At 52.2% G+C, this 26,694-nt stretch overlaps 1 protein-coding gene and 1 pseudogene across 22 annotated transcripts in view; one reads left to right on the top strand and one right to left on the bottom strand.

The window, feature by feature from the left end:
• Positions 1 to 8,337: 8,337 nt before the first annotated feature.
• The window catches only part of CHD4 (chromodomain helicase DNA binding protein 4), a 33,483-nt gene continuing 15,126 nt past the window's right edge, over positions 8,338 to 26,694 (top strand). For 6 of the 22 annotated variants that reach the window (XM_084956836.1, XM_084956838.1, XM_084956840.1 and 3 more), the window contains exons 1-25: positions 8,338 to 8,422; positions 9,274 to 9,451; positions 12,981 to 13,102; positions 13,292 to 13,507; positions 13,719 to 13,837; positions 13,962 to 14,203; positions 14,439 to 14,566; positions 14,816 to 14,951; positions 15,099 to 15,277; positions 15,464 to 15,703; positions 16,886 to 17,089; positions 17,207 to 17,412; positions 17,790 to 17,921; positions 18,004 to 18,100; positions 19,468 to 19,659; positions 20,862 to 21,062; positions 21,233 to 21,370; positions 21,637 to 21,758; positions 21,875 to 22,048; positions 22,611 to 22,752; positions 22,845 to 22,976; positions 23,085 to 23,202; positions 25,014 to 25,138; positions 26,013 to 26,250; positions 26,417 to 26,592. In XM_084956836.1, the coding sequence (XP_084812962.1) occupies positions 9,352 to 9,451; positions 12,981 to 13,102; positions 13,292 to 13,507; positions 13,719 to 13,837; positions 13,962 to 14,203; positions 14,439 to 14,566; positions 14,816 to 14,951; positions 15,099 to 15,277; positions 15,464 to 15,703; positions 16,886 to 17,089; positions 17,207 to 17,412; positions 17,790 to 17,921; positions 18,004 to 18,100; positions 19,468 to 19,659; positions 20,862 to 21,062; positions 21,233 to 21,370; positions 21,637 to 21,758; positions 21,875 to 22,048; positions 22,611 to 22,752; positions 22,845 to 22,976; positions 23,085 to 23,202; positions 25,014 to 25,138; positions 26,013 to 26,250; positions 26,417 to 26,592 (3,879 nt within the window). In that variant the 5' untranslated portion in view covers positions 8,338 to 8,422; positions 9,274 to 9,351. The remainder of the gene's footprint in view (positions 8,423 to 9,273; positions 9,452 to 12,980; positions 13,103 to 13,291; positions 13,508 to 13,718; positions 13,838 to 13,961; positions 14,204 to 14,438; positions 14,567 to 14,815; positions 14,952 to 15,098; positions 15,278 to 15,463; positions 15,704 to 16,885; positions 17,090 to 17,206; positions 17,413 to 17,789; positions 17,922 to 18,003; positions 18,101 to 19,467; positions 19,660 to 20,861; positions 21,063 to 21,232; positions 21,371 to 21,636; positions 21,759 to 21,874; positions 22,049 to 22,610; positions 22,753 to 22,844; positions 22,977 to 23,084; positions 23,203 to 25,013; positions 25,139 to 26,012; positions 26,251 to 26,416; positions 26,593 to 26,694) is intronic. The other 16 variants (XM_084956847.1, XM_084956850.1, XM_084956852.1 and 13 more) reach the window with 5 other exon arrangements.
• Positions 19,687 to 20,387, bottom strand: LOC100516803 (transcription initiation factor TFIID subunit 10 pseudogene; annotated as a pseudogene).

Here is a 26,694-nt window from a genome sequence, read left to right on the forward strand (position 1 = left end):
GAACAGAAGGACTATACGCAGTATCTTGTAATAACCTGTAATGGAAAAGAATCTGAAAAAGAATATACATACATATGACTGAATCACTTTCCCGTACACTTGAGACCAACTCAACATTGTAAATCATGCTTCGAAAAAAATTTTTTTAAAAAGAACAGGTTAAGGAGATGTTGCAAGCAGAGGAGGAATGAAAAGATGCTGACGCTAACAGGAAGTTTAAGAAACTTAGCCTGGATGTTCTCCTGGAGCACACAGGTTAAGACTTCAGCATTGTCACTACTGTGGCTCAGGTTGCTGCTTGGTGTGCGTCCAAGCCCTGACACAGGAATTTCCATATACCTCGGGGTGTATGGCCAAAAAAAAAAAAAAAAGCAAAATAACAATAACAGCAATGAAAAAAGAAACAATCTGTAGCCACTGCCATTCTCACAGGACCCCCCAGTTGCTGGTGGCGGGTCTGATGGAGGCAACGTGGGAAATCCAGAGCCCTCGCCCCATATCCTGGAGTTACCCCTTTGGAGGCTTAGGGAAATCCAAAGAAGGAAAATGAGAAAATTTTAGATGGAAGGGGAAGAGTGGTAATAATCTGTAAAAATATTTTCTATGCCAAGACCTCAGTTTAGTGTTTAACAATGCATTATCTTGGAGTTCCCATTCTGGTGCAGTGGAAACAACCCAACTAGTATCCAGGAGGACATGGGTTCGATTCCTGGCCTTGCTCAGTGGGTTAAGAATCAGGTGAGCTGTGGTGTAGGTCGCAGACGTGGTTCGGATCCCGAGTTGCTATGGCTGTTGCATAGGCTGGCAGCTGCAGCTCCAATTGAACCCCTAGCCTGGGAACTTCCATGTGCCACAGGTGCGGCCCTAAAAAGCAAAACAAACCAACAAACAAAGCCCACAATGCATTATTTTATTTAATATAATAACCCTCTGGGTTAGGGAGGATTGTTAGCCCCATTTTACAGATGAAACACCCTGGGAAAGCTGTGATCTTAAGGTCATACAACCAAGACTTGGCACAGTGTCTCGCTCCCAAATTCCTACTGAATCTCCCCTTCCTTTGCTGCCCACCTTCTCATCCCTGGCTCCCTTACACCCACTACCCATGCTCTGGTTTCCTTTCTTCTCCTACCCCTCTCTCACCTTGAGTCTGCTTTGTGCAGTTTTTCCTCTGCACTCCCAACCCACTCACCTGCCCCTTCCCTCTGCACCTGCCTCAGCCCAGAGCAGGGCTGGGGCAGAACCTAGCCTGGCCTGCCTGAGCCCTGAGAGCCCGGAGAAGTGGGTTCGCTCAGGGTTCCAATGGTGTTGGGCCCTAAAACATATCCCATCGAGGACTCGGAAGGACTGGCTCGTTGGGTGGCACCCAGTGGCGTGATGGTTCAGCCTTCATGCAGTTGGCCATGACTCCCCTCCATCGGCAGGGATGTTCCTGACTTCTCCAAGGCACACTCTTGATTGTCTACCAACTAAAAGGAAGAGGACATCTTCCCTTGGTTCTCCTCAAAGTTTGTCTCCTCTGTAGGAAGGTCCCTCCACACAGTAGAGGACTTGGGAGAAGAGTAACAATCATTAGTCTTTTTTTTTTTTTTTTCCCCCCATTGGTCTTGAGATAAAGCAGATTCAAGAGAGCCAGGGCAGAGGTAAGGGACCCCTAAGGAGCTGAGAAGCTTCTCAGCCTTGGACCATCTTGAGGGAAATCCCTGCTGGGCTGCCACCTGGGGTCCCTTGGAAGAAATGGGGAGGGGGGGTTAATCTTCTTTCTTCATTCTTTCAGGAGGCGGCAAGGGAGACTGGGTAACTTCACCCCGCCATCTTTTCCAGAGGAGCACTGAAAACACTAATAAGTGAAGTTTCTCCCAGGGGGGTTTGAGGGAATCCCAAAGGCCCTCAGAACTTTGACGTTGAACAACCTTCGGTACCAATTTCAGTTCTGTCACTTCTTGGCAAGGTGACCTTCGAAGCTATTTAACCTCTCTGAGCCTCCGTTTTCTCCTCTGTGAAATGGGGATCATAATATCGACTTACTGGGTTGTAGTGAGGGTCAAGGAGGTCACCTCTGAAAGGCATCTGAGAGGCATCCCATGGGGGGGAGCGCTGCTCTTTCCAACCAGGATGTGGGGAGGAGATGCCACTGGCTTGTGATGCCCAAGGGGAGTGTTTCTGGAAGACAGCAAAGGTTCCAGGTGAATCCTCATCCAGACAGAGCTCTGCCAACAAGCAGAACCGGGCCAGGGCTGGGAGCAAGGCAGGCTGGGCCAGCTTCCATGGTGCTTGGTCAAGGAGGCAGGGGCAGTGCCTGGCCCGGCGCCCTCTGGGGGCACTCTCTCCCCACTGCCCCAGAGACAGAGGAGTGGGTGGGAAAGTGTCTGAAAGGGAGAGGAGGTGGACATGGGAAGAAGAACCTAGCAAAGGAGAAAGGGCAAGAGAAGAGGCTGGAGGGGAAGTGAGGGCCCGGGCAGGCACAGGGTGGGGCCGGGAGAGGGGCCCAGGGCCGGAGGGCGGGAGACTGCCTGGGAGGGAGCGCGCCGAGGAGGGAGGAGGGAGGGACAGGGAGGGAGACCGGCGGCGCTGACACAGCCTCGATGTGTGGAACGGGCTGGGGTTTGGCCCACAGGTCAGGCGTCTGGCAGTATTATGGGATGGAGAGGCCTTAGGAGACAGGGAGAGTATTATGGGCTGGAACAGCCTTAGGAGACTGGGGAATATTATGGGCTGGTGAGGCCCGGCTCCAACTGGAGGCGGGAGGAAGGGGTGTGGGGCGGGAAGGGGGGGTGGTGGTGGAAGGGAATATTATGGGCTGGAGGCCTCCTGCGACCAGAGGCAAGAGTATTATGGGCTGGCAAGGCCTTCGGTGGCCAGAGGGGGGAGCAGCGGGGGATGGCACCGGCTGCATGTGACTGAGGGGGGGCCAAGTTGGGGGGGTGGTGGCGAGTGGGGGTGGGGGAGCATATTATGGGATAGCTCTTTGTACCTACTGCGGGGACTGCTTCTCCAGAAGATATTATGGGATGTCGTGTGTGGGAGGGGGAGTGGGGCTGGGGGATTATTATGGGATGGTGGTGCAGAATGGGGAGGGCCCGAGGAGCTCTTCTCCAACCCCCCCCACCCCCACCCCGCACTCTCTTGACATTCTCTCTAAGGTCTGCCTTCTGTCTCAAATGGCCCAAGGGAGCACCTGAAACCCACCCCTTACACTCCCTCTTTGGACACCTCAACCCATCCTAGGCATCTCCCCTAACTAGCGGCCACTTCCCGGATGCTGAGGGGGAAAGGAAGCCCCTAGGGAAGGGGAGAAGGTCCCAAAGCAGGATTGTGGTGGCCAGTGGACCACACTTCCCACCTGCACGGCGCCCCCTGGGCTCCCTATTCCCTTGGGCCGATCTCCTTCCCCTTCTCCCTCCCTTCCACAAAGTGGGGGCCCTTGATCCTCCTCCCCTCCCCCCTCCCCTCCATTTCCTCTCCAGCTCCCTCCACAGCCGTAACCAGTAAAACAGGCGGCCAGCTATTATGGGATGGCTGCTCCAGGCAGCTCTGCAGGGAGGGGGCGGTCACCGCGGAATGTCTCTTGTGGGAGGCTATTATGGGATGGCCGCCTCTCTTTTTTGGGGGGGTGGGGGCTAGCAAGGAGCAGGCTTATTATGGGATGTGCCCAGCGCAGCTGGGTGGGGCTGTCCGGGGTAGGTGAGGGGGGGGGAGGAAAGGAAGGAAGAGGGAGGGAAGGAGCTGGGGAGGGTGGGGTGAGCCCTGGAGCCAGACCTGGGGGCCTGGCAAGAGTGACTGGCTGGAGAGCTTCTTCAGTGACAGCTGTTTGAAGGGGCCCCAAGGGGCAGGCTAGAGCTAGCTGGATCTGAACCTGGGACACCTGGGTCCCTGAGCAGCTTGTGAGCTAGGGGCCAGGGCCTGCAGTGAGGAGGGAGTAGGGCTCCTGGTGACAGTAGCACCAGGTACTCCTCTCCCGCTCTGCCTTCCTGGACTTGCACCTTGACACCGTAGCTCAGGTAGGATTGGGCCAGAGGGGTTCCGTCACCTCTCAGTCACACCTGAGGAGATGACACTGGGTTGGCTCCTGAAGGACACGTGCCTGGGTGGTGTCCCCCAGCCCTACTGCTTGCATCCTTTTTAACCCTCAGAATACACTGTCTCTGTGGCTTTTCTGTCCTGGGTTGCCTTCCCAAAACCCCTTTTCTGACAGAGCAGGGAGAACCCTGGTCACTCATGTCTTCAGCGCAGAGTTTCTTGGGGTGAACACTGAACAGGGATGTAGAGAGAGGAACTTTAGAGTGTGTGCTGAAAACTCCACAGACAGCCCTTCTCTGAATGTTGTTCCAGGTTCTTCTGTATCATGGGACAAAAAGAGAACTCTAAGGTAACCAGCTAGAGAGGCTGTCCCCCTGGGTGCGTTAATCTGGAGATTATCCCACCCTTAGTCTCTGTGGGCCAATCATGCTGGTGGTTTATTTATAATTTATCTGGGACGTTGGCATGTGGCCAGGGTAGGGAGGGGAAGCATAAAGACCACAAAAGCAACACACAAACACACACATCCTAGCCCTCTGGAACTCAAGGAGAGAGAAAGGGACTTTAACTCTCCCCTGGTGGTGGGATCAAGGGGAAGATGGGGAGTAAGAAGACCCAAGCAGTGATAGGTGGGTAGAAACTGCAGGGATGGGGCAGAGGGGCTGTGGTGGACAACAGGTACCATGCTGGCAATCACAGTCAAGAGGCCGTGACTACCCAGTTACAAAACTCTCCTTCTGGTTTATGTTATGAGTCACTGTAGTGATGCGCTATATATATGGGAAAAAGAGGGCATGGGGCAGATGGAGACGTTACAGAGGGAATTAAAGGCCCGGGAGCAGGCTGCATCCCCTAGAGAGATGGGGAGAGAGGAGGACATAATAAGTATCTGGCAGCTGTGTATCTGAATGAGAAACTTCTTGCAAGGAGGCATACCCACGTTATGGTATCTTAGTTAAAGAGCTTCCTCCTCTCCCCTAAGTGAGGAGCACGAGATTTGATCTTAGTGTTCAGAATAAGCATGGGGAAGGGCTTGCACAAATGAATGGGACGCAATCTTGATGTCAAGAGAATTTAAGGAGAAGACTAGGCAGCCTTGCAGAATGGGGGAGCCAGCCTGCATGCTGCAATGGATATGCAGAAAGGGTGGTTTGGGGCGTTAAGTCAGGCAGGAGCTGGGAGAAAGACTTATCAGCATCGCTGGTACTCTGCTTGGATACATAGGGTGATTCCTGAAGCAAGCTCGTACCTCTCCTGAATTCATCTCTCCTTGCCAGTTCTCCAGTCCTGTGGTTTCCAGAGGAGGGAGAGTCAGCTGGCCAGGCCCTTTCTCTAGGGAAGTGAGATTAGAAGGGCCATACAGAGATGATGTGAGGTTCATCCCACTCACTTCTGGTCAGGAAGGGCCTCTCCTTTCGGTCCCTTCCGGTTTCTTTTCAACCTGTTCTACCACCACAGGTCTTGGACTTTTGTGAAAAAGGCACAAGAGAGCATAGGAAGATGTTATCCTATGGGGTCTGGGGGGAGGGGGGTGGGCAGCAAGGAAGAGGTGCCAGGACATTGATTTCCACCCAGGTCCTAGTTCTCTGGGACTCGAGAAGAGGGAAAAGTGAGAAGCTACAGGCTCAGGTTCTCTGAGGGCCAAAGGATTTTCAGATTGTGCTCGCTCACTTTCTTGGGCTGGGTCCCCCAGCGTGGCTGCAGGCAGGATAGCTGCAGTTGGGGAAGGGGATGGTATAAGTTGGAAGGCTACCTTGTGACATAATAACTGACAAAGACATTCTGGAATGTTGACTTTTACACAGGAAGGGAAGATGGTTAATATTATATAATGATGCAGGGGTTGGGTGGAGAATGGGGCTTCAACAAGATGAGGATGAGGGCAGTTGGAAGTCCTATGAGACTTCAGGATATAAAATGAGAAAGGGTGTAAATGAGAAACATGGGGCATTGAGGGTAAGCAGAATTTGGTGTTCAAGCATGAGGATAATACTGGCATGTTGATGAGCCTCTCAGGAAGGAAGCACATGATGATACATAGCGTTTCAGTATTAGAAACACTGGATGGATGAATATTGCTTCGAAACAAAATCCGTTAGTATGTAGTGAACAGATAGATTATTTCTCTCTTTTTTTTTAATGGTCATGCTCAGAGTATGTGGAAGTTCCTGGGCCAGGGATTGAATATGAGCTGCAGCATCAACCTACTCGGGCTCCTTTAACCCACTGAATTGGGTAGGGATGGAACCCAGGCCTCCACAGCAACCTGCACCTCTGCAGTTGGATTCTTAGCCCACTGTGCCACAGTTGGAACTCCAGATAGGAGATTATTTTGACTGTCCATCTATATGGTAAATCCTTTTGAAATAACTTCCCAGCCTCTAGGAGGACCACCAGGAACCTCTACTGGGATCTGATTTCTCCTGAGACCAGTTGGGATTTGTTTTATTCTCTGTAACAGGAAATTGGGAAGTGGAACTCAGTTTTCCATTGACAGCAGTCATTCTGTCTCCTCTTGTAGTTGGTTGTTTATGCTCCTTGAAGGGAAGGGGCACCTGTGGTCCTGCACTCTCCATGGTGCCTGGCTCTGTGCTTTGCTAGGTACTCTGTCAACATCTGTTGAGTGAACATGAGTAGCAGTGTTTAGGGAAACAGGAGGTCTTAGCTCTTCAGGTGTATATAGCAGGATCCTCTGTTCACACTGTAGTGGGATGTCCATCCATAGGAGTGGCCTAGGATGAGAATGGACCACTTGACCTGAGGAGGTGGTGTGGGAAGGGGACTGCTGGAATGTTGAGAAATAGTCTTTAGGTGGGCATTTGTAATTATTATGGGATGCTCTGAGGTGAACTGAACTTTATGTGAATGGCTCATCTGACCAGCTTGGTATTTGGTGGGTCTTACTCAAAATTTAACTGGAGGTAAGTGTTGCTAAGTGTCTGGAGAACATCTGGATTTTGGTGGGATTGGGTGGGGCTCAGTCCAGTTCCTGCATGTCTGAAAATGATGGATGAGGAAAGCTAGAGTCTGTCCTAGACATCAAGAGACTTTGTGCCAGGATACTGCTTTGGGCCATTAAGGGCTGAAGGTGTGTACAAGTTGGGGCGGGGACAGGGCAATGTGGATAGCCTGCTTCACCCTTGCTGGTGTGGGAGTTAGGGTTTTAGACTGACAGCCTCTGGAGATGGGGGAGGGATGAGTATAAATATTATGGGATGCCTGACTGGAAAGGTATAGGGGTGGTAGAGATGAGCATTATGGGACCTGACTCTGGGTTGTGTTGGGAGTATTATTGTATGTTTGCTTGACCACAGGTTCTTTGTCATTATTATGGGATGTCAGGGTGTGGGTGGGGGAGTAAAATTATGGGATATCTTTCCAGTGCTAGAGGAAAGGAGTTTGGATGTCCATCTGTGAGGTGACTGTAGGGCTGTTGATCATTATGGATATCTCTGATAGAGAAGGAGTGGTTATTATGGGCTGTGGAGTGGGAATGAACGTCTGAAGCCTTGGGGTCGAGTTTTGAGGTTCTAGCCCACAGGGGCTGAGGGCAGCTCCCCAGGGGGTTGGTTATTATGGGATGTCAGTACAGAAAGTGGGAGACTGATTACTACGGGATGTGTGTGGGAAGTGGGAAGAGGCCGAAGTGTCCGTTGTTGGGGGGGGGGTGAGTTTCTGACTATTATGGGATATCAAACTGGGGGTGGATGAAGAGTGGTTATTATGGGATGTCTGTGGGGGATGGGGATGAGTATTATGGGATGTGAGCATGAAGAGCGGGTAGGGGTGCTTATTATGGGATGGCCATGGGGAGGGAGAGGTGACGAATTATTATGGGATGTTAGCATTAGGGCCAAGAGTGAAGAAGTTGGCAAAGGATGGCTATTATGGGATGTCTAGGGGAGGGGTAAAGTGTTAGTTGCAAAAGGTCTGCAATATCATGAGATGTCAACATCCCTGGCATATATATATATGTGTATGGAGTGCGTGCGCGTGGGGGGGTGATGGTTGTGGTGGTGGTGGTGGTAGGGTGGTGGTGGTGGTGGTGTCCGTGTGTATTATGGGATGGCCAGGAGGTGGGTGGTTGCCCGGGTGACACGCGCGCGCGCGCTCGAAGGGGGCGTGGCCAGTGGTTGCTGAGCGACGAGGGGGCGGGGGTTGCCCGGGAGACCTAGGGAGGAGGGTGGCGGTAGTGGAGGGGGGGTTGGAGTTGGTTGAGGTTATTATGGGCTGTCCGTGGGGGGGCGGGGCCTGTGCGGTGGGATTTCCCGGCCGGTGTTTCGGGCCCTTTAAGAGGCGACGCTGGAGCCGGAGCCATTTTCCCCCCTTCGGCCGCGGCGAGGAGGAGCCGGAGCGGGAGTGACACCCGGCCGGACCCTGCGCGACCTGCGGCGGCTCCGGGGTGAGGAGAGCGCGGGGTTCCCAGACAGAAGCCCCTCTCATCCCGACCGGCCCCGAGGGTCATCCCTCCACCCAGCCTCTCTTCGGGCGTCCCCGGACCCGCAGACCGCCCCCTGCCCGGGAAGCCGACCCTGCCTCTCCTTCCCCTGCAGGGCGCCCAGCCCCCGCCCTCGCCCTGCCCGACTCTAGCTCTCCGCGACTCCCACCTCGGGCTTTGCCTCCCACAATGCCCGGCGCCCCCCTCGCCCTTTGCTCACTTGCCCCCCGGGACACGTGGCCCGGCCCCCCGCCTGGTGGGAGCCCCGGCCCCCCACGCCCCTGCCTCCAGCCCCCCGGAGCGCCGAGCCTCCACGCCCCCTCGTCCCCGCGGCTTCTCCGGAGAACCCGAGTTGTCCCAGAGGACAGCCTTTGGAGAGCTGCCCTGTCTGGGGACTGGCCCCTCCCCAGGCGCAGGGAGTCGCCCCCCCACCCCCAAGTGACCTTGTGTCCCCAAGCGCCTCGCCGCCGGCCGCCTCCCCCGATCCTCCCCCCCACCCCCCCCGCGCCGCGGCCACTCGGACCCCCTCCCCCGACACGCCCGGCTCAGTTCAGCGGCTTCTCCCCTCCCTACGCCGGCACCGGCTTGCCCTCGGGGGCGCCGCTTCCTCCGGTCTGGGGGGCTCCAGCCCGGGAGCCGGCTTCCGGGCTGCCCCTGGGAGTGTGGAACTAAGTTCAGCCTGAGTGGTTCGGGTGCCCTGCTCGGGTGGCTGAGGGGTGGGGGGGGCCGGGGGTGGGCGGAAAGCGCGGCGGGGTGGGGGAGGGGGCCGTGCGCGTCACTGACTGTTCTCTTTCTCTCCCCCCTCCCCCGCACAGTGACTCGGGCCAGTGTCGAGGGCCCCAGGCCGCAGGCAGGAGCAGCTGGGCCAATTCCCTGGCCGGGAGCGGAAGGGGATGGCGTCGGGCCTGGGCTCCCCGTCCCCCTGCTCAGCGGGCAGTGAGGAGGAGGATATGGATGCACTTTTGAACAACAGCCTGCCCCCACCCCACCCAGGTAACATCTTCCCCAAGGGCCCCGGGCAGGAAGGAGCCATCTGGGCCCTCCCTAGTGGCTCCGTGAGGCAGGGTTGAGTTTCTGGGCTTGCTCTGTGCAGTGAGAGGTGGAGGGCATCCGAAGGGAGTGGTTCCCTTCTGCGGAGCTCTTGTGCGAGGGGGTTGGAAGCCATGTGCCTCCCGGGCTGCGCGGACCGAGATGCAAGCTTGCTGCACTGCCTTCGGGAATTGCTCTGCAGTTCCCGGTTGAGGGAGCTCTCTGGGCTGGCAGGCTTTGTGGGTCCTTGGAGGAATGCAGGTGGCTGGGACCCCTGGAGGCTGTGCAGTGGGGAAGGGGCTGGGTTGAGGATCGCTTTTGGAGGAGACCAGCCGGGCATCTCTGCCGGTAGGATCCTGTGATTGCTGCTGTGGAAAAGAAAGAGGGAGTGCTGGTTACTCTCTGATTATTTTTAGCTTCTGATCAGTTACCGGCTTTCTGTGCTGTTTCAACTGTGTGAAGTTTGAATTGCGCTCCGAAGCTGGAATCTAGAGTGCTCTTAGCCAGGCAGATTGCTGGAATGTTTTGAGTGGGGCTAGGAGTGGGATGTAGTAGCCTGCAGGGTATACTCCAAGGGACAGAAAGAAGAGAGATGACACTCTGGGCACCTCTCTTCCTCGGGCAAGTGGACTTAATCCTGGCTTTTTTCTCTAGACGGTTCTGCCCTGTGCAGGTAGCCTGGGGTTTGGACTGGTGGTGTGAGGTGTTTGTGTAGGTGTGTTGGGGGTTGTGTTGTCTGTGTTTTGGGGTGGGTCCTTGCACTGGCCAAACCCGAATGGTTATGCATCCTGCCTGGTTGGAATGGCTCTTGTTTGTCCTCAAGTGATGATTGGTGTTATGTGTCTAAGTGAATGTCTCTCTTCTCTGTCTGTCTTCAGATCCCTTAGCTAAGTCACCTCCTTGTTTCCTTGACCTTTTTTTCGTAGCTTTGTTTTTTTCTACGTGCTGTTTCTTCATCTTTTCTGTTTGTGGTTTTATTTTAATTCTGGAGCTTGCTAGTCCTGTATTTGTTTCCCATCAAATGTTTTTCACTTTTGCCTTCTCTCTCCATAGTTCCAACTGCAAGTTGAGGTGGTCTGGGAGAGATGTTTCTACTTTGGCACTTTCTAAGTTGGAAGTCTTCGCTTCAATCCGAGGCCATTTAGGAGAGGGTCAGTCTTGTCATTGAGTCTTCAGCTGTGGGGATGAGAAACTTAGGCTTGAGTCTCATCACTGTGTAGGGCGAGGTGGCAGATTTCTGTGCTGTGGCCCAAGGTGGGGTGGAGAATGGCGGTAGTGGTGAGGTGGTTCCATCCTGGCTTTGAGGGGCATGAGGAGTAGCCGGGCCGTCCAGCCAGCGTTGGTTCCACATCTTGGTTTCCCATTGGCCCCTTGGTCTGGGGCTGCCCCTGTGTTGATTGGGAGCTGTGCAGGCTCCCACGGTGAACTCTGCCCCAAGCTGTAGCGTGACCCAGTTTTTCCACTTGCCACACCTCATTCCTGCCCCTTTCCCAAATCTTCCCCTGTATCTCAGCCAGTTTGTCGCTTGCCGTATCAGTACATCTGCCTGAGAAGTTTGAGGGTCTTATGTGGATGGAAGGTGTCCCCTTGGCCTCCATGGGTCTGTCCTTGTCTCCACTTCTAGTTTTTACGGAACTGATGAAGAGGAAGAGCCCAAAGGTGAGGTTGTTTGGGGAAAGGGGCAGTATGGGGATTGCTGAGGAGAAGTCTTTAAGAAACTCATTCTTTCTGGTGAGGTCCAGGCTGCTGTTCCATTCCCAGGGGGATGGGAGGGGCTCTCTTGTGCCTGGCCTGATCTTGGGCTGAGAGGGGAAGGGGGAGGCTGATGATGCTTTGTCCAGCCTCAAGTCTCCCGGTTCCTAGTGTCTACCTCACACGGGAAGGGTGGAGCCAGAGCATTTTAGGACCAGTTCTGGGGGTCAGGCGGTGAGAGCATGTGTAGGAGTAAAGGAAGCGGGCTGTTGTCCACCCCTATCCAGGTGCTGCTCCTTTTTTCTCGGTGTGGACATGGCACCCAGGTGTTGGATAGGTGGCTACCTCTGATCTGTTAGAAGGGGTTTAGGATCTGTGGCCTGTGCTCTGGGTGGAGGTGAGGAGGAAACCTGAGTTTCAGAGAGGTCTTGTGAGCTCCCATTCCTCTAGGTAAATCTTTTGGGTGTCAAAAAGAAGGTTGTATCCTCTGACAACAACGCCACTGAGCTGTTTGTTAAATTCCATCTCTGATGTCTGAAAGAATAAGGATTGAGAGAGTAATGCAGTCTCTCACATGGTATCCCTTTCCAGGTTGGCTTGAGTTTCCTTGTCTAGGACATTAGAATGGTCTCCTGAGAACCGAGTCACCCTAGAGTAGGTGGTAGGAGAGGTGGCATGTGGACCTGGGGCTAGGTAATAATTTGGGAAGTGTTCTGTGAGAGGGTAGTCTTTCTCCTGCCACCTCTCTCAACCCCTCCCCCCCTCCCTGCCACTTCCTGTCTGTCCTCTGTTGGCAGCTGGGTGCCCTGGGCTGGCTTCTGTGGTCAGGAGCCATTTTCCCTCTCCTCAGTGGGTGAGCCATTCCCTCCTTCTCTCCACTCCCTTCTCTACTCCCCCCTCCTTGGGCGGGGGTGGCTTAGGAAGAAAGAGAGTGGGGAGGAGGGAGCTGGTGTGCTGGTGTGAATGTCTTACAAAGGGAGCTGCCTCCTGGCCCTCTCCTCCTCCTCTGTGCCCCTTCCCACCTATGCCTGCCCAGGAGCTCTCGCTTAACCCCAGGCTTTGTGTGCGCTCCCAGCTGGGGAGGAGGTGGAGCCAGATGGGAGGAGGATGGGGGGAGATGGTGACAGCTGGGCTGATTTGGGCCCCTGGGGAGAAGAGGCTACTGACCAAGGAGAAGCTGGGGAGGAGCAGTAGAGCTGGAGGTGGGGAAAGGAAATCATGTTTGGGAGTGGGCGTGATACTGGGCTGGCAGCTGAACCTGCGGCGTGGAGATTCTGGTGGTTTTGAGCAGTGATGACCCAAGGAGGGTAGTAAAGGGTGTGGTTTCTGGGACCCCTGAGCAGAAACTGTTCTGGAAATGTGGTGAGGCTATATTCTTTAGTTTTTGCCTTCTGGGTAGGCTCTTTTATTATCTCTCCATGGTTTATGGCATACTTGGTAGCCAGTTACAGGAAGACTAGACCTATTTCCCTCATTTGGTTAACTGGGTGCAGCTTGATTCTGCTACCGTGGTGAACATATAGAGAGCTCTGTTAGGGACGAGGGAGAGGAGGCAGGGGTCTGGACAGCTGCCCGAGGTGGGCCTGGTCTGGCCCGGCAGGCCTATTTCGGGTATATACAGCTCTCTCTTTGTCTGTTTTTGTCCTGGGTATCAGCTTCCTTCTGTGGCGTGTATAGCAGTTCTCTTCAGTGGAATCTGGGACAAGAGGTGGGGGAATAAAGTCTAAAGCCTCTGGATTAGGCTCTAACCTTTTATTATTGATCTTTTCCCTGTCTGCCATTTTCTGCCAAATACATACAGAAAACGAAGAGGACCCGGAAGAGGATTTGTCCGAAGCAGAGACTCCAAAGCTCAAGAAGAAGAAAAAGCCTAAGAAACCTCGGGACCCTAAAATTCCTAAGAGCAAGCGCCAAAAAAAGGAGGTGAGTGGGTGACTGGATGTTCTGGGGAACGAGAGGAAGAAGGGGGAGCTCTGAGAAGGGGTGGAGGGTGCAGGCACTGGTTCCTCTCTCTTGAGTGGTGGGCCGGGGCCTGGGCCTCTGGGCTGTCCTGAGGTCAGCATGTGTGTAGCGTGTGTGTGTCTGTCTCCCTCTCCCCCTTCCCCGCTCCAGCGTGTGCTCTTGTGCCGGCAGCTGGGGGACAGCTCTGGGGAGGGGCCGGAGTTTGTGGAGGAGGAAGAAGAGGTGGCTCTGCGCTCAGACAGTGAGGGCAGCGACTATACCCCCGGCAAGAAAAAGAAGAAGAAGCTTGGACCTAAGAAAGAAAAGAAAAGCAAATCCAAGCGGAAAGAAGAGGAGGAGGAGGACGACGATGACGATGATTCAAAGGTGCCTGGATCTCCATTCTCTTCTCTATGCTGTCACCTTCTGTCCCTTGTTTCTCAGGCGCTCTCCTGCCCCTAAGCTGTTTCCTCTCCACCTGCTTCTACTGGTTCCTCTTAGTTCTCTTACCCTGGACTCGCAAGCCTTAGTACCAGCTCGCATTCCCTTAGCCAATGTGGGCTCTAGGATCAGCTCTTGGACCTTGCCCTCTCTGCAGGAGCCTAAATCATCTGCTCAGCTCTTGGAAGACTGGGGCATGGAAGACATTGACCACGTGTTCTCAGAGGAAGATTATCGCACCCTCACCAACTACAAGGCCTTCAGCCAGTTTGTCCGGTAAATAGGAGGCCCTTGGGGGCAGGAGATGCCCTCACTGTCTATAATCTCTTCTCTCTTTTTCCCCCTGCTCTTCTATTTTTAAGTTTTTCCTCTTTTCTGTTCTTGTCCATTTCTCCACCAGACCCCTCATTGCTGCCAAAAACCCCAAGATCGCTGTCTCCAAGATGATGATGGTTTTGGGTGCGAAGTGGCGGGAGTTCAGCACCAACAACCCCTTCAAAGGCAGTTCTGGGGCTTCTGTGGCAGCGGCAGCAGCAGCAGCAGTGGCCGTGGTGGAGAGCATGGTGACGGCCACAGAGGTTGCACCACCTCCACCCCCCGTGGAGGTGCCTATCCGCAAGGCCAAGACCAAGGAGGGCAAAGGTGAAGTGGGACTCAGTGAGAGGGGAGCTGGTATGGGTTCAGGCTGTGGAAGTTATGGGAAGCGTTGCCACACTGTCTTGTCAGCTGGAGCTAGAACCCGGAAGGGAGGAAGGAACCTTGGTTTAGGAGGAAAATGGGGGAAGCTGACCACATGGAAATGTTTTATTTTCCCCGTATCCTGCACTGTGGCTTCTGTCTGGATTGTGTGATCTTACTTGCTCCCTCCTTATTTCAGGTCCCAATGCTCGGAGGAAGCCCAAGGGCAGTCCTCGTGTCCCTGATGCCAAGAAGCCTAAACCCAAGAAAGTGGCTCCCCTGAAAATCAAGCTGGGAGGTTTTGGTTCTAAGCGTAAGAGATCCTCGGTGAGAGAGCACCCCTACCTGGAGAGGTGCCTTAGCTAATTGAGGGATGTGGCCCTAGGTCAGCATTCAGCTTTCCCAGTGGGTGTGCAGCAGTGTGGGGAGTTGGCCGTAGAACGGGTGTTGAGGTTCCACATGCCACAGCCCTTGCTGGGATCCCAGTACCCCTAGTGAAAGCTTGATCCCTTCTCCACCGCTTTCTCCTTCCCCCTTGGCTTGAACCGCTGACCTTTTTCCTTCTCATTCTGCCAGAGTGAGGATGATGACTTAGATGTGGAATCTGACTTCGACGATGCCAGTATCAATAGCTATTCTGTTTCGGATGGTTCTACCAGCCGTAGTAGCCGCAGCCGTAAGAAACTCCGAACCACTAAAAAGAAAAAGAAAGGTGTGTTTCTTTTCTGTCTCAGTATGTGACGGGATGAGGGAGGAAAGATTGGGGAAGCATCTCCCTAAGGAGATAGGTGTTAGGCCTGGGGGGGTGGGGGGAGGTAGTTTTTTTCTAATAACTGGGCTTTCCCTCTTCCTTGCCTAGGCGAGGAGGAGGTGACTGCTGTGGATGGTTATGAGACAGACCACCAGGACTATTGCGAGGTGTGCCAGCAAGGCGGTGAGATCATCCTGTGTGATACCTGTCCCCGAGCTTACCACATGGTCTGCCTGGATCCGGACATGGAGAAGGCTCCTGAGGGCAAGTGGAGCTGCCCACACTGCGTGAGTGCCCAGCTGTGGTGGCCCTTGGGAGCCCTTGACAGAAAGGGTGGGACGATAAAACTCTTTGGGGCCTGGGTGGTGGTATTGGCTGTGGGCTGTGGGAAGCCTTCAAAGGAATGATGGGTGCGGTTCAGACTTGCGGGGTGGGGGGTGGTCATAACCTGACTCTGTGTCCCTTGACTGCAGGAGAAAGAAGGCATCCAGTGGGAGGCTAAAGAGGACAATTCGGAGGGTGAGGAGATCCTGGAAGAGGTTGGGGGAGACCCTGAAGAGGAGGATGACCACCACATGGAGTTCTGTCGCGTCTGCAAGGATGGTGGGGAGCTGCTGTGCTGTGATACCTGTCCTTCTTCCTACCACATCCACTGCCTGAACCCCCCTCTTCCGGAGATCCCCAACGGCGAATGGCTCTGTCCCCGCTGTACGGTGAGTGTCTGACCCCAGCCAGGTGGGAGATGGGGGAGGTGTGGTCCAGTAGGAGGGCTCACCCCTCTTATGTGCAGACATCATGTGGCTCCGGTGTGGGAGGGGTCATTGGAGAACTGTGGGCCTTTTAGCCCTGAGACAGTCGTTTTCTTAGGGGACCTTTGTTCTGGGAAACTGTAGGCATAACTTTGAACAGAGTTGATGCTTTGCCAGCCCCCTTAGTGGGATGGAGCACTATTCTAGCCCAGAACATCCTTTCCTGTCTTGATACCTGGCCTCAAGGTGGTCTTGGTAGCTTAGTGATGTAACAGGGCCACTTACTGCCTTTGGATTGCTTAAAAGCGGAATTCTGGGCTCCGGTTCTGTGAGTTTTTTGTACTTACTTGTTCTGGGTTATTGTTGAAGTCTAGCTACTGGCTCTGTTAAGCACATAGGAGTGATGATGTCACTCAGATCTTGGACGAAGTCCAGAAACAGGGAGGGAACTCTGTTCTCTCCCTAGATGGGTCCTAGGATTAGATCTTACTTGAAATGATCTTTTAGGAGTTCCCTGGTGGTCTAGCGGGTTAAGGATTTGGCATTGTCACTGTTGTGGCTTGGGTCACTGCTGTGGCGCAGGTTACACATCCCTGGCCCCGGAACTTCAGTGTGCTGTGGGCATGTCCCCCACCCCGCAAAACGAGATTTTAATATTTTGGCCACACCCACGGCCTATGGAAGTTCCAAGGCCAGGGATCACATCCAAGCTGCAGCTGTGGCAACACAGGATCCTTAACCCATTAGCTCCAGGGATCTCCTAAAATGAGATTTTTTTTTTTTTTTTTTTTTTTTGTCTTTTCTTGGGCTGCTTCTGCGGCATATGGAGGTTCCCAGGCTAGGGGTCTAATTGGAGCTGTAGTCACCAGCTTACGCCAGAGCCACAGCAACATGGGACCCTAGCCTCACCTGCAACCTACACCACAGCTCACGGCAACGCCGGACCCTTAACCCACTGAGCAAGACCAGGGATTGAACCTGCAACCCCATGGTTCCTAGTTGGATTCGTTAACCACTAAGTCACGATGGGAACTCCCTAAAATGAGATTTTTAATAACCCTTTGATGAAGTTGAAGCTGTAGGTCCTCCCATTTCCTGTCCATGTTACCATGATTTGGTGTTGGATTTTGTCTCTTTCTCTTTTAGTGTCCAGCTCTTAAAGGCAAAGTTCAGAAGATCCTAATCTGGAAGTGGGGTCAGCCACCATCTCCCACACCAGTGCCTCGGCCCCCAGATGCTGATCCCAATACTCCGTCCCCCAAGCCCTTGGAGGGGCGGCCAGAGCGGCAGTTCTTTGTGAAATGGCAAGGCATGTCTTATTGGCACTGCTCCTGGGTGTCTGAGCTGCAGGTAAACCTGGGGTGGACCAGAGATGCGGGGAAGAGGGCAGTGAGAAAACAGCCTTGTGGAGAGAAGGAGTGAACAGAACAGAACTCCTTGGAAACTTACCTCTCTCTCTGCACGCAGTTGGAGCTGCACTGTCAGGTGATGTTCCGAAACTATCAGCGGAAGAATGATATGGATGAGCCACCCTCTGGGGACTTCGGTGGTGATGAAGAGAAGAGCCGAAAACGGAAGAACAAGGATCCTAAATTTGCAGAGATGGAGGAACGCTTCTATCGCTATGGGATAAAACCCGAGTGGATGATGATCCACCGAATCCTCAACCACAGGTACCGTGAGGCTGGGCCAGACTGGTGTTTGTCCTGTGCGTACTGGAGATGAGCAGTGTGTCCTTGGGAGGCTCCCTGCCAAAGGGGCTATGAAAATTGATGTCACCAGTAATTTAGACCTGGGTGAGACACTCAGTATGTTATTAACTGACTGAATCCTGGTATTTGAGCCATAGACTGGAGAGTGGAAATCATTTTTGGTGCAAAGACTGGTAAACCATATGTATTTGGTGCTGAATACATGTGGTATCTGGCCTTCCTAATGGTCTGGTTTGGAGCATTTACTGCTGGCAGTTTTTGAGAACAAGGCTGACTTAGGAGGTGAGGAGAGTGGCCTTCTGGCTCTGACTGAGGGTTTTCTCTCCTTGACCTTGCAGTGTGGACAAGAAGGGCCATGTCCACTACTTGATCAAGTGGCGGGACTTGCCCTATGATCAGGCATCCTGGGAGAGTGAGGATGTAGAGATACAGGACTACGATCTGTTCAAGCAGAGCTACTGGAATCACAGGTGAGGGACTTTGCTGAGGCGTGGAGTGGCTGCTTATTAAGAAGGACCCCAGACAGCTGGGTGATGTGTCTGTCTTCTTCAGGGAGTTGATGAGGGGTGAGGAAGGACGGCCAGGCAAGAAGCTCAAGAAGGTGAAGCTGAGGAAGTTGGAGAGGCCCCCAGAGACTCCAACAGTGGATGTGAGTTGGCAGAAGAGGGAGGGCGGTTTGCCGGGTGGTTGATGTGTCTTGCCTGCCCCAGTCTGGTGACGGTGCTCTAGGTTACCATCTTAGGTGGCAGCTATAGCTGAGGTACTTGCGCAAAGTCTGCTTCCTGACTTCTCCACGTCGTTGTGAACTGGGATAAATTATTTTTTTTATTTTTTTAATCTTAAAAAACCTTTTATGTTTTTAGGGCTGCACCTGTGGCATATAGAAGTTTCTGGGCCAGGGGTCTGAGCTGTAGCTGCCAGCCTATGCCATAGCAGCACCAGATCCAGGCTGCATCTGTGGCCTTTGCTGCAACACCGGACCCTTAACCCACTGAACGAGACCAGGGATCGAATCTGCATCTTCACAGAGAAAACATGGAGTCCTTAACCCGCTGAGCCACAACTCCCGGGACTAGTGTTTTACATGATCGAGAAAATGTTACCTATGGAGGGGTCACACAACCAAGCTTTTATGAAATTTGTTGTGGAACCTGAGTGTTTGACCCTTAATTCATGGTTCAGTTCTTATAGGTTTAGCATAATATAATTTGAGTGTGGTTAAGGTTAAAAAGATAAACTTAGGGGGAGGTCCCATTGTGGCTCAGCGGAAATGAACCTGACTAGTATCCATGAGGACGTGGATGTGGGTTCCATCCGTGGCCTCGCTCAGTGGGTTAAGGATCCTGGCATTTCTGTGAGCTGTGGTGTAGGTTGCAGACATGGCTTAGATAGCACATTGCTGTGGCTGGTAGGCCGGCAGCTGCAGCTCCAGTTTGACCCCTAGCCGGGGAACTTTCATATGCTGCAGGTTGCGGCCCTAAAAAGCAAAAAAAGATAAATTTAGGGGTTTCCACTGTAGTACAAGGCCATCGATGGTGTCTCTGCAATGGCAGGGAACGGGTTCAATCCTGGCCTGGAAGAGTGGGTTAAGAATCTGGTGTTGCTACAGCTGTGGTATAGGTCTCAACTTCAGCTCAGATTTAATCCCTGGCCTGGGAGCTCCATATGCTGCAGGGCAGCCAAAAAAGGAAGAAAAGAAAAGAAAAAGGATAAATTTAGGGTTGACATAGGATTATCTACCTGGTGGATCCTGACTAGTAATTACTGTACTGCCAGGGCATCTCTGACATGTTTTTCCTCAGATATCTCTAGGACCAAGATCTCTGTTGCCTTGCTTCCTGGAGGATCCTCAATCAAATACAAAGTTACGATAACCATTGAGCATCTTTTTCCCACCATTTTTTGTGGCTCCCTTGAGTAGGAGCTAGTGAGGATGTGCAAGGAGGAGGCAGCTACTGTCTTATGAAGAGACGGGGATTCCTTGCCAGCTCTTGACTTCTTTATTTCATCCTTCAGCCAACAGTGAAATACGAGCGACAGCCAGAGTACCTGGATGCTACAGGTGGAACCTTGCACCCCTATCAGATGGAGGGCTTGAACTGGTTGCGCTTCTCCTGGGCTCAGGGTACCGACACCATCTTGGCTGACGAGATGGGCCTTGGGAAGACAGTTCAGACAGCAGTCTTCCTCTACTCCCTCTACAAGGAGGTAGGAGAGACGGGACTGTAATTTTTTTTGTTTTGTTTGCCTGTCACAGTAAAGTGTATTGTGAAAACAGGCTGGTGTGGGGACAAGGAGACAGACAAATACATGTAGACCAGGTGGCTCAGGTGAAGTAGCATGGCTTGTTCACGTTGATGTCATACTCACTGAGGGCAGGGGTCAAGTCCGCCATGGTTAAGAGTGTACTTGCAGTCCTTGCTCTTGCTTTGGGAGCTGCCAGAGGCCATGCCCTTCATTTTGCAGTGCTGAAGGGCATTGTTAGCAATACTTGAGATGAATTTCTGGGCAGCTAGGGAGATAAGCTGAATTATGTGTGGGTCCGAGGCCTCAAAACCAGCACAGTTCAGGGAGTAACCAGTCACTGCATCAGGAAGTCTACCAAAGATGTGCTGGACACCACCGGCTTCATGTCGCCATTGGCCATGCCTGGCGGCACATACACCCTGTTAGACATGGCCCCCTCCAACACTGGAGCTGCCCGCCAACGCTGGAGCTGCCCTGAGCTGCTTGGCCAGCTCCCTGGCCTGCGCCACCATCGGTCCCCTGCCCCCTGCTGCAGCTCCAACCCCAGTGCCCACGGGGCTGGCCTTATTCACCACAGTGGAGCTGGTGGGCAGTGAGGTTGGGGCCGAGACCCCGGATACTGGGCCTAGGACCGAGGTGGTGGAAGCCAGCGCCTCCTTGGGGTCCACTCCAGAGCCACCGCAGCTCATGGGGGCTGTTAGTTTTTTTTGTGTGTGGGTGTTTTGTGTTCATGGTCTTCCTTTGCACTCTAAGGAGAGAGAAAAAGAAAAAAAATTGGTCTTGGACCCTGAAGAACACTGTTGAATGACACTGAGATAGACACAACAGAGACAGACTGGGGGGAATGGAGCTGTGGGCAGAATGAGTGGTAGGTGCAGAGAGCCTCCATTCTGGGGGGTGGGTACGTGCTGTGAGAGATGCAGAACTGGTGGAGGGAATTGGTGTGAAAAGACTTTGGAAGGGGTAAGGTTTAAGCTCTCAGAAGAGGCAGGTGTGCTCTGTGGGCAGGAATAGGCCAGGTGTGTTCATACCTCGAGGAAGGGGAGGAGAGGAGCATCAGCGCACAGGCCAGCCCTCTGCCAGCTCCTGGGGTGGGGGTGGGCACTGGGGTTGCCTGTGGGGCCCCCTGGTCCTTACTCTGCTTCTTCTGTTCTTCCTCACAGGGTCATTCCAAAGGCCCCTTCCTAGTGAGTGCCCCCCTTTCTACCATCATCAACTGGGAACGGGAGTTTGAAATGTGGGCTCCTGATATGTATGTGGTGACCTATGTGGGTGACAAGGACAGCCGTGCCATCATCCGAGAGAATGAGTTCTCCTTTGAGGATAATGCCATTCGTGGTGGCAAGAAGGCTTCGCGAATGAAGGTATCTCAGTGCGGGGAGCCCACCCTCAGGAGGGAGCTGTTGCTGTGGGTTTTTTGTGCTCTGGTCCTGGGGGTGAGGCATAGTGGCTGGAAGGAGGAAACCCCCAGGTCCCTTGACTTGGCTTGTACTGGAGGAGTTGGACCTTGGTGACTGGTTGCCTTCTTGTGCAGAAAGAGGCATCTGTGAAGTTCCATGTGCTGCTGACATCCTATGAGTTGATCACCATTGACATGGCCATCTTGGGCTCTATCGACTGGGCCTGCCTCATTGTGGATGAAGCCCATCGGCTCAAGAACAATCAGTCTAAGGTGAGGGGTAGGGGAGGGCTGGCCTCTAAGTGTCAGTGTTCTGGTATCACCTACTCATTCGGGGGGGCTCTTAGGAGGAGTGGAAAAGGCAAAAGGGTCTCTGCCTGCTTTCCTCACTCATGGTAGACCCTTGAGGCCAGGCCTTAAAAGAGAGATGGAGGTGGGGGTAGGGGCTTAACTCTGCTGGGCAGTGAAACCAGAGTGTGCAGAGATGTACCAGGGTCCTCCTGTCATTGGATTTCACTTCTCTCCATCTGCTTCCTCAGTTCTTCCGGGTCTTAAATGGCTACTCGCTCCAGCACAAACTGTTGCTGACTGGGACCCCATTACAAAACAATCTGGAAGAGTTGTTTCACCTGCTCAATTTTCTCACCCCTGAGAGGTTCCAGTAAGTGTGTTTTGATCCATAATCGGCTCATAATTCTTTTGTTTCTTTCTTTTGCCCATTTCCTGTATCACTTTTCTTTCTCCACATCAACAATTTTTTCTTTTCTTCTTCGGAAGCAATTTGGAAGGCTTCTTGGAGGAGTTTGCTGACATTGCCAAGGAGGACCAGATTAAAAAACTCCATGACATGCTGGGGCCTCATATGTTGCGGCGGCTCAAAGCGGATGTGTTCAAGAACATGCCATCCAAGACAGAGCTAATCGTGCGTGTGGAGCTGAGCCCTATGCAGAAGTGAGTCTGAAGGGACAGAAACATTGGCTCTATTTTGCAGACATAGTTAAGACCTCAGCCGGCCTGCACAGCGTTGCCTCGTTCTCTCCGTACCCTGCTTCAAGGCATATGGGGACGGAAGCAAGCAGCCTAAAGAAACCCCTCCCCAAGGAGCTGGGGCCCAGAGTGCTTTCACTGTTTCTTGTTACTTATTTATGTATTTATTTTAATTTTTCTTTTTTGGCCGCGCTGAGGCATACCGAGTTCCCAAGCCAGGGATCAGAACTGAGCCACAGTTGCGGCTGAAGCTGCACCTGCCGAAACACCAAGTCCTTAACCTGTTGTGCTGGGCCAGGGATTGAACCTGCCTCCCAGCACTCCCAAGATGCTGCTGATCCCGTTGCGCCACAGTGGGAACTCTTCCTTACCTTATTTAAAATGATGAGGGTGGTGGTGTTTCTTAGGTTTTCTCAGTCCCAAAATGAGTGATGTTGGAAGGAAGGTCTCTGGCCTTGGGACTGCATTATGAGTCATTGAAGTCATCGAGTGTGACTTCTCTTGTTTTTTTTTTTTTCACGTGTAGGAAATACTACAAGTATATCCTCACTCGAAATTTTGAAGCGCTCAATGCTCGAGGTGGTGGCAACCAGGTCTCTCTGCTCAATGTGGTCATGGATCTTAAGAAGTGCTGCAACCACCCGTATCTCTTCCCCGTGGCTGCAATGGTATGTTGTGCTGCCTCTTGATCCTCCTTGGGAACTGCTTCATTTGGGGTATCTTTCAATATATTTTTTTTCTTCTTTGCTTCTTTCCTCAGGAAGCCCCTAAGATGCCTAATGGCATGTATGATGGCAGTGCCCTAATTAGAGCATCTGGGAAATTATTGCTGCTACAGAAGATGCTCAAGAACCTTAAGGAGGGTGGGCACCGTGTGCTCATCTTCTCCCAGGTATTGCGCGGGCTTGGCTGGAATTTAGAGGGTGGCAGAGGACAGCTTGGCGACACAGGGAGGGATTATCCTGTGACTCGCCTGTGATAAATTGTGCTCCTTTGCCAGATGACCAAGATGCTGGATCTGCTGGAGGATTTCTTGGAACATGAAGGTTATAAATACGAACGTATTGATGGCGGAATCACTGGGAATATGCGTCAAGAGGCCATCGATCGCTTCAATGGTAAGAGGGAAGGAATGGTTTCATCCTGGCAGCCCCATTCACCAGTGGCCCTTGACTGGTCTCTTGTTCTTCCTGGGCATCTGCCTTTCTATTTAGTGGTTTGGGCTCTTTGTCAGTTGACTGAAAGAGTATTTTTGAAATTTTTTGTTTTGTTTTGTTTTTTTAGGGCCAAACCTGTGGTATATGGAGGTTCCCAGGCTAGGGGTCAAATCGGAGCTGTAGCCGCCTGCCTACACCAGAGCCACAGCAACACAGGATCTGAGCCACGTCTACGATCTACACCACCGATCACAGCAACGCCAGATCCTTAATCCACTGAGCAAGGCCAGGGATCGAACCTGCATTCTCATGGATGCTAGTTAGATTCATTAACCATTGAGCCACGACAGGAACTCCTTGAATGTTTTGATTGGAAGAATGTATTGGATTGTTCCTTGCAGATTATTTTCCCTTTAGAGTCTTCATTCTTTCTGCACTTCCTTTAATCCCCTTCATTGCATCTTGAGGCCTGGGTGGGCCTCAAGCCCAGACTGTGAGTTATTGGCAGATTTATCTCAGTAGCCACTACCACCTCCTCTTTTTTTTCTCACTTTTTAATTCGAAAGGATTTTGAACTTAAAATTCAAAAAATAGTGCAGAGACTTCATGTGTACCCTCTGCCAAGCTTTGCTTCATCATGACTTCTATTACCACAATTGAGTTGTCAAAACCAGGGTGTTAATGCTGGATTCATACTCAGTTAAATGGCAGACTTGAATCAAACATCACCTGTTTCCTGTGTCAGGATCCAGTTTCTTTTTTTCTTTCTTTTTTTTGTTTTTGTTTTTTCTAGGGCCACACCCATGGCATATGGAGGTTCCCAGGCTAGGGGTCTAATCGGAGCTGTAATCTCTGGCCTACACCACAGCCACAGCAACACAGGTTCCAAGCCGAGTCTGCAACCTACACCACAGCTTATGGCAGTGTGGGATCCTTAACCCACTGAGCGATGCCAGGGATCAGATCTTTGTCCTCATGGATGCTAGTCAGATTCATTTCTGCTGAGCCACAGCAGGAACTCCGCATTCTTTTCTTCATGAGTTGATGCATTTGATGATGACTGGTCAGCTCTTTTGTAGAAAGTTTCTTAAGTTTAGCTTTGTCTGATGTGTTCTCATGATTAGACTGATGTTAGATATCTTGAGCAGGGATTCCACAGAAGCAGTACTGGATCTTTTTCATCCCTGGTGAGGGTGTCATGTTGATAAAGTCCCATTGCTGGTGTTAACCTTGATCACTTAGTTAAGGTGGTGTCTGCTGCATTTTTCTACTGTAAATTTACTTTTTTTTTTTCATTGTACCTGATAAATAGCCCGAGGGAGATATTTGAGACTATGGTCATGTGTTTTACCTTAAACTTTCACACTGATTTCAGCATCCATCAGTAATCTTGCTTATTACTTTGATGTTTGTCTAATGGTTTTTTTTTTTTTTTTTTTTCCACTTTTTAGGGCTGTACCTGTGGCATATGGAGGTTCCCAGGCTAGGGGTCAAATTGGAGTTGTAGCTGCTGGCCTACACCAGAGCCACAGCAACCCAGGATCCGAGCAGAGTCTGCCACCTACACCACAGCTCACTGCAGCACTGGATCTTTGACCCACTGAGCAAGGCCAGGAATCGAACCTGCAACCTTGTGGGTCCTAGTTGGATTCGTTTCTACTGTGCCATGACGGGAACTCCCTAATGGACGTCAGTGTTTCTATTATTTCTTCTACATTTATTAATTGGAAGTCAGGAGACACCTCTAATGGCGTTTTTGGTTCCTTTCTTAGCACCGGGTGCTCAGCAGTTCTGTTTCTTGCTTTCCACTCGAGCTGGAGGCCTTGGAATCAATCTGGCCACTGCTGATACAGTTATCATCTATGACTCTGACTGGAATCCTCATAATGACATCCAGGTGAGCAGAGGTGGCAGCTTTAGTGTACAGTGATTTATTGGAAATGCAGTGTTCTATGTAAGAGTCCCACCAGCTGGAATATGTTGTTTCAGGGGGAAACAATACATTCTATTCTTTTTGGTCTTTTTAGGGCCAAACCCACGGCACATGGAGGTTCCCAGGCTATGGCTCAAATCGGAGCTGCAGCTGCTGGCCTACACCATAGCCACAGCAGTGCGGGATCTGAGCCATGTCTGTGACCTACACCATGGGTCACCTCAGTGCTGGATCCCTAACCCACTTGAGCGAGGCCAGGACTGAACCTGCCTCCTCATGGATGCTAGTCAGATTCTTTCCTTCTGAGCCTCAATGGAAACTCTATAATATGTTCTTTTTTTTTGTCTTTTTAGGGCTGCACCTGCGGCATATGGAGGTTCCCAGGCTAGGGGCCTAATCGGAGCTTCAGCTGCCAACCTACCCCACAGCCACAGCAACACTGGATCCGAGCCACGTCTGCCACCTATACCACAGCTCACTGCAACACTGGATCCTTAACCCACTGAGCGAGACCAGGGATCGAACCTGCAACCTCATGGTTCCTAGCTGGATTTGTTTCCGCTGCGCCACGACTGGAACTCCTACAATATATTCTTTTTAAATGTCTTTTACTTTATTGTAAGCCAGAAAGTTTGGGTTAGCTGTGGTCCTATTTTGGGTAACATGATAGAGGGTGGTGTCTGGGAGCAGAGGTGCAAAAGGAAATTTTGTACGAATGAAGGCAAACTAGCTCCTACCTTGTGCTAGATTTAGTATGTTATGTGGAAGTCAAGGCCAAAGTAGAAGTAAGAAAATACAGTTACTTCAATTTTCGGCTTCATTTTGTGCCTAACTCCAGGCTTTTAGCAGAGCTCACCGTATTGGGCAAAATAAGAAGGTGATGATCTATCGGTTTGTGACTCGTGCATCAGTGGAGGAGCGCATCACCCAGGTGGCGAAGAAGAAGATGATGCTGACACATCTAGTTGTTCGGCCTGGGCTGGGCTCTAAGACTGGCTCCATGTCCAAACAGGAGCTTGATGACATCCTCAAGTTTGGTACCGAGGAATTATTCAAGGATGAAGCCACAGATGGAGGTGAGCTAGTCAGGAGCTCGTTTTGGTCTGGGGCTTGGCCTCTCTAAAGGGTATCTTTCTCTGGTACCTATGGTCCTGAGACTCAGACCTTGGGTCCTGTGGGACTTGCTTTCTCCACTGCAGCTGCTGAAGCTAACTGGGGGTGTGGACCCCTGATTCTTTATAGGAGGAGACAACAAAGAGGGAGAAGACAGCAGTGTTATCCACTATGACGATAAGGCCATTGAACGACTGCTGGACCGGAACCAGGATGAGACAGAGGATACGGAATTGCAGGGCATGAACGAATATTTGAGCTCTTTCAAAGTGGCCCAGTATGTGGTGCGAGAGGAAGAAATGGGGGTGAGTATGAGTCCAAGGCAGTGCTGTGCTTGGTGATTGGTCCAGAAATTGGAATTGACCACAGTGGTATCTGAGAGAAGAGGGAGACATCTGTAGGCAAAT

Source organism: Sus scrofa, chromosome 5 (assembly GCF_054392235.1).
Source record: "Sus scrofa isolate SSC_HxYL_T2T_F1_AM1 chromosome 5, Sscrofa_HxYL_maternal_Yorkshire_Landrace_v2.0, whole genome shotgun sequence".
NCBI lineage: Eukaryota > Metazoa > Chordata > Mammalia > Artiodactyla > Suidae > Sus > Sus scrofa.